The sequence below is a fragment of the Vanessa tameamea genome, chromosome 4, assembly GCF_037043105.1.
Source record: "Vanessa tameamea isolate UH-Manoa-2023 chromosome 4, ilVanTame1 primary haplotype, whole genome shotgun sequence".
NCBI classification, from domain to species: Eukaryota; Metazoa; Arthropoda; class Insecta; order Lepidoptera; family Nymphalidae; genus Vanessa; species Vanessa tameamea.
In genome coordinates, this window is record NC_087312.1 from 7,675,052 (window position 1) to 7,681,717 (window position 6,666).

A 6,666-nucleotide genomic window follows, 5' to 3' on the forward strand; every position below is an offset into this window, starting at 1 on the left:
GGGACGGCAAATCGACACGACCGTTCAGAGACAGGATCGAGGCTTTGTGTTTTACAAGCCACATAAGTTACACACTTAACTTCCCATCTCTAGGTTGTTACTGAGAATTTTTTGACAAAAGTTAGCAAAAGCCTTGGCAACTATCGACCCGACCTGGGCTAACTCTGAATTGCAGCCAAGCATATCTAGTCACTTAACCGATAAGGCAGTCAATCTATTATATAATTGTGGTCTGTAGGTATTTGTTTTATAGATTTTAATGGCCTATAACTATATATTTTATGAAAAGATATGTAATTCAATCATTTCGATTTATTTTATTGATTGTAATGAGCTTATACACAGAAATTAGATAATATTAAATATAAATTAATGCAAAATATTTTCGTTATCTGAAACTGCTAAAATATTCACATATCCATATCTGCAATGATATATCCATATCAACCCTGTTGTGTAGCGAGGTCTTTCACAATAAACAGTCTAAATAAATTATTAATTGTGATTGGTCTGGAATGTAGTTTCTGAGATTTATTTAGATTATTTCTGAAAATCCACTCTGTGATGAGCAAATTAATCAAATGATTTTGATTTTCATGTTTGTTACTTATATAGGAATACATAAAATATTTGTAACTTAATGGACATTTTAAATGTTAATATTAAAATTATTGTTATCAACAGTTTTTTTGAATGGATTAATTTTACGGCATAGAAAAAAAAAATTATTGAGCATATTTCATGAAATATTAACACAAAATTATAGATAATTTATATTTATATTAGAACCTAAATAAAGTATAGCTTCTATTGTATATTAAAAATTCATTTCAAATTGATATTTTGATCTTTCTTAAACAAGAAACACCAAAAAGAAATTTTGTTAGAAAGTTGTTTCAAATTTATTATGTATAACAAAATATTTTAGTAAGTAACAGCAAACACAATTAGAGCATAAAAGTAATTAAACTGTCACTTTGTCAAAGTATTTGTTTTCTACCACAAATCTTACACACTGAAGAATAACGTTTCGTTCATGTTGTATTTCTCTATGCAATAATTTTTCTAAAAGAGTTGAAGGCAATTTTCTTCTCAGGTTTGCAGGTCTGATTTTACTTCTAGCTTTAGCACACATTTGAAGGCGTTCTTTTTTTGTGGGTATATGTTTAACAGGTTTTGTTTCATCATTTTTAGTGACCTTAACAACTGTTGTTTCCTCAGGTCCACTCTCATTTTCACTTTCATTAGGATTATTAATTAGATTATTATCAGGCTTTAAAGCTGACCTATTTTCATTTATCAATGGAATAGGTTCTTTATTAACATTAAAATCTTTGTTGTCATTATATTTCATATTTGAGTGTGGTGCTGTGTTCAAATTATTTATATTTGTTGTAGGTTTAGTTATTGTGTCTATTTCAGTGTCTTCATCACTGGACTCATAATTACTTATCAATGATGTTAAAGCTCCACAGAGAGTTGGTTTTGTAATTGTTTTATCAACTAATTCTGCATCAGTCACATCTTCGTCTTCTATTATATTATTGCTAACCTCTGGCATTTCCTCTTCTACAACATCATCAGCTACTATATCTTGAATGCCTCTGAATGGTTGTATTTTCCTGGTTTCTTCTTTAGGAGGAATTACTTTGTGCACTATTTTTTTTACTGTTCTCTTTTTGTTGGGCAATTGTGGTGTAATTTTTCTGTCATTTAATGTTTTCATATATTTTTCACGAGTCATGTATTGCTGTTTTTTATTGTTGAATCCTGGAAATGTATAAATAATGATTTATTATTTAAAAAAATTGGATATATTATGTAAAACACAGCATTATTACTTTTATTGCAAAAAAATCCAAAGGTGACTTTACACCTATATGGGATAGACATGGAAAAAAACATGTGCATATAACTACATTCTTACCACATTTGATATTGTTAACTCCATGGTTGCTGCGTTTTAATCCCATTTTTTCCCCTCTTCTTATTTTTTCTTTGATTTCAGCTTGTCTTTTCTCTATGTTTTCTTTTGTTGGATATTTCCTTTTCCTTTCTTCTCTCCATTTTTTAATCTCTTCTGGATTGTTTAGTTTTCCAATTCTTTTATATAAACCTGAAGCATGTTGCATTTGAATGTGTTTTGTAATTACTTGTGGGTGTGCTACAAATTGACATCCGTCTATGTTACATTTCTAAAACAAATAATATTAAAAAATACTAGTAACTAGTAATACTAGTAAGTAGTAGTAAAAATATTAGTAAATAATAGCCGAGATGGCCCAGTGGTTAGAACGCGTGCATCTTAACCGATGATTTCGGGTTCAAACCCAGGCAGGCACCACTGAATTTTCATGTGCTTAATTTGTGTTTATAATTCATCTCGTGCTCGGCGGTGAAGGAAAACATCGTGAGGAAACCTGCATGTGTCTAATTTCAACGAAATTCTGCCACATGTGTATTCCACCAACCCGCATTGGAGCAGCGTGGTGGAATATGCTCATACCTTCTCCTCAACGGGAGAGGAGGCCTTAGCCCAGCAGTGGGAAATTTACAGGCTGATTATGTTATGTTATACTAGTATAAAGAAAGATTTGATTTTGAGTAATTAATTTAAACTCACTTGATGACGCTGTTTGTGATAGTTAAGATGATTCCTCGTCATAAAACCCTTATCACATGTTTCACACCAATATTTTTCAGAGCCAGGTACCTGTGGACCTACATTTTGGTTGAATGGAACACTTTGTCTATATACCATTTTTCTATTTTGTGATTATGGAAAGAGGATGAGTTTATTCTATCTTTGTAATCTTATATTAAATTCAAATGATACCCAAGTGAAATACGTCCTGAATTTTAAAATTGAATAGCCTCAAACATAACACTCAACAGTTAATCTTAAATCTGATAGACTCAAGACGAAGACTGATCTATGTCAATGTATAGGGTTGTTCAAAATAATTTATGTAGGCTTATGATTTATAAGATAAGATAATATTTAATGTTATTGGTTGTAACAATTATTGGTTTGGGATGCATGTAATTAATTCTTAGATAGAAAACGAAATAATTTTAGTTACAGAAGATTATCGAATTATTTGGAACTGGGGTCGAATCGGATAATCGGACATAGATTAGTATTTAGTAACAAAGAAAAACGAACTGTCACATAGAGAATAAACTTTATTAAATTTAATAAACAGTTCTACAACGATAGCAGTTGAAATATATTTTGTTACAACAACACAAAACTAAAATTACTTGGTTTTATTTTTTTATAATACGCTTAGGATCAATTCTTATAATCGACGTTCTACTGTATTATAATAATCCATTTGATTAAAAACATAGGTGTATTTAATTAATGTATGCTCTAAAGAAAAACTTCAATTGTTCTAATACCAAGGTATTAGAACAATTGAAACTAATCTTGGTTGTCCAAAGAAGAGTTGAATGGTTTAGTGAAATCGTAATATCAGTTTAATCACCATACGTTTTTATAAACATTGTAATTAGTAAGATATAGAGATTTTTTTTGTAATATATTTACTAAAAAAAACAACACAGATATAAAAATATATAAATGAGAGATAATCTTTGTTGCTAATCGTTATATACTGAAATTGGGAAGTTCATTCTTATATAAAATAACTATAATTCGTTAATTATATTTGAAATGTAATCGATATTGATCGTTTTTGATTTTGACATCTTGTACATCCTGTAATCCTAATCACATCACTAGTAATCAATTCTGATTATTTTAAAAACAAATAAATTCGAAATTTATTCAGAAATTATATATACTACTGCAGTTTCTAGTGGTATCTGGGAAGATTTTTTTAATGTGATTTGTGTTTAAAGCTAGTAACCTAGTTTGAAGAACGTATTCGAAATGAATAATTCTGCTGCAAAGGTATTACCTAAACCTTAACTGACTTAAAGATCAATAGTTATATTAATGTTTATATTATTATTTATAAGCAACTTGTAAATTTCAGGTGGGAGAAATATTTACAGAAGCTGGCGCAGCTTTTAATAAACTAGCAGAAATGACGATGATGTTGCATCCAATGACGGAGCAGCAATCAAGGTTTGTTTCAGTTAATAAAACAGAAATTTACAGAATTTAGACAGAAATGGTTATTGATTTAGTGAACTTAAGATCTTTTTTTCTATTATTTCTGTATCCTAACTTATTGAAAAAAAAAAACTTAATATGTAAACCAAGGCTTAGTAATAATCAAGCTATAAAATTCAAAATACTGACTTATATGTCAAGTGTAGCAATTTTAGTATTTAAAATACTAAAATATACATAAGACAAATACTTTAATTTATTTCTTGAACCATTATGGATTACTTGAAACAAGGAAGCATTTTAATAGACATATTAGCAATATTATATATTACCTATTTGTTTCCCTTGTATATATTAGATAAATCCCAATAATACTCTTAAACTAATATAAATCAACATTTCTATTTTTATTGTATATCTTGCTTATTATTAATTGTTAAATATAAACATTTACAGTACACAATCAAAAACACCAGTTAAAAGAAAAATTCAGGATGAACGATTAGGAGTAAGCAATACTGGTTCAGGTCAGGTAAGCATATAAGAGAGGTATATAGTAAATTGTTTACACTGCTGGGTTTGAATTTATAACGGCTATTATTTGAATTCTTTAAATGTCTGTTTGTCCGGACATTTGGCAGCAAATAGATATTTCTATAAACTTCCCATTGTAACTTATGTGTTTGAAATAGTTTAATTGCAACAATAATAACTATGCATTTTTTTTTGTTAATGTTTAAAATAAAATGATGTATAGTATACATACATTAAATGTTATATTACATAAATATTTTATGTCAACCTGATAGCTAATTCAGTAAGTCAAAAGGGATTTAATGCTTTTCTTAATTTGGACCAATCACTTGAATCTAACAAGTATCAGGTGATATAGAGTATATAATTCAAGGATTGTAATTGGTAGCTTTATAACAAATTATAAATGTATTGATTTACGGATAAAAAGTGAAGGTCATTATTATGTCTATTAAGTATGACCAATCAGCGAGTGTGGGTCAAACCTTTCAATTGAATTTTAAACCAAGCATTAGTCTACTAAATGTGTATAGTAGGTCATTGAAATAGTTTTGATTAGATGATGATGATTGATGAGGTTTCCCAGTGTTTTTCTTCACAACAGAGCCCCTAAAATTTTTGAAACACCTAGTAAGCACATGAAAATTAATTATTATTTATCTGAGTTTGAGTTTCAAGTGTACCTACCACTGGGCCAACTCAATTTATTGCAGGGATGCAAAACTAAACCAAGTTCTGAATGTTCATTTTTTGTAACAAGGGCCTAGAATAATAAGATTATATATTTTTAGGTAACACTTAACATGTTAAATGCTCCAGAGTCTGAAATGGATGTTGAGGGACTTGGCAGTGATGTCAAGTTGGAGTTTGAATCCAGCACAGAAGAAGTTACAACAACATAAGAGTAAAATATAATACCAGAATCTTTATTGTATTATAAGTATAAATACTATGTACATAATTATAATATACAAAATCTTTAATTTTAGTTATAATTAACAAATGTTCCGATCATTCTATTACATGATAGCATTGGATTTTTCTATTCCATGAAGAAGAAGGTGATTCATAAATCTTAATGTGTGTCTTGTCATTCAAAATATCTTCAATTTCTTTATCTACATTATCTCGAATAGTCAAGGACTCAAATAGCTCAAAAACTTTACCAGATTTCTTCATTCTTCTTTGAGCATTTTTATAACACTTCCATGGTTGGGGCTCTATGATAATCGATTTTGAATTTTCTTTGAGAAATTTTAAGAATTTTTGTAATCCTAAATCACCAGTATTAATATGTATCCACATTGTGACAGAAAAACAAAATACTATATCAAACATTTCTTTCTTTTCATTTTTAATATATTCTTGTATTTGTTCACACCCATTTTCGGTAGTTATATCTATTGTAACAAATGAAATACCATTATTAGTGTTTCGTTCCTGAGCTCTTTCTATTAAAGTAGGGTCAATGTCGATGCCTAAAATTTTTATATTGCTTTTAGGATATATAGTTTTTAAATAAACATATAGTTCTTCTGTAAGTTCCCCCGTATTACAGCCTACATCTAAACAATGAATATTATCACTATCTATGTTTGAAAACATTGTAGGATGTAAGTTATTTATTCTTTCTTTTGAACTGTGAAATGAGTAGTAGTTTATAAAGTTGCCAAATCTTGCTGCTCCAGGATTATTTCCAGTAAATGACAAATCCTTAACATCATGTGACATTATGGATTGAATTAAATTTGTTTGTAATGTAAAAGTTTTGTAAATAATTAAGTTATTTTTGTAATAAATTACAAAGTGTTTTGTTATTTTATAGCTAATAACTGTTATATAAAGTTAAGAGGATTTTTAATTAAATAATCCGTTTTTTTACAGATTAGCTATTTGATAACTAGTTAATAGTAAATATTGAGTATAAATAAAATAAATATAAGAGGTAACTAATATAATTATTTCTTGCTACTTGATTGCCGCGCTGACCCTAACTTGTCACTTGTCAGCTGAGAGCTGACACTGTTGATTTGACATCGTGTTGTTAG

At 28.7% G+C, this 6,666-nt stretch overlaps 3 protein-coding genes across 3 annotated transcripts in view; 1 reads left to right on the forward strand and 2 right to left on the reverse strand.

Annotated features, from left to right (window-relative positions):
• LOC113394492 (probable RNA methyltransferase CG11342) overlaps positions 1 to 6,422 on the reverse strand; it is a 212,952-nt gene extending 206,530 nt beyond the window's left edge. Inside the window, exon 1 of the mRNA XM_064220575.1 lies at positions 5,569 to 6,422. Within this exon, the coding sequence (XP_064076645.1) occupies positions 5,630 to 6,349 (720 nt within the window). The 5' untranslated portion in view covers positions 6,350 to 6,422 and the 3' untranslated portion in view covers positions 5,569 to 5,629. The remainder of the gene's footprint in view (positions 1 to 5,568) is intronic.
• Positions 935 to 2,914, reverse strand: LOC113394463 (nuclear FMR1 interacting protein 1). The gene is made up of 3 exons (XM_026631780.2): positions 2,624 to 2,914; positions 1,928 to 2,195; positions 935 to 1,770 (listed from the first exon to the last, which is right to left on the reverse strand). The coding sequence occupies exons 1-3, from the start codon at positions 2,759 to 2,761 to the stop codon at positions 965 to 967; spliced, it is 1,212 nt and encodes a 403-aa protein (XP_026487565.2). The 5' UTR covers positions 2,762 to 2,914; the 3' UTR covers positions 935 to 964.
• On the forward strand, positions 3,740 to 5,955 carry LOC113394496 (chromatin complexes subunit BAP18-like). The gene is made up of 4 exons (XM_026631827.2): positions 3,740 to 3,919; positions 4,005 to 4,096; positions 4,541 to 4,616; positions 5,410 to 5,955. Exons 1-4 carry the CDS (start codon positions 3,899 to 3,901, stop codon positions 5,518 to 5,520), a joined length of 300 nt encoding a protein of 99 aa, XP_026487612.1. The 5' UTR covers positions 3,740 to 3,898; the 3' UTR covers positions 5,521 to 5,955.
• Positions 6,423 to 6,666: the final 244 nt, after the last annotated feature.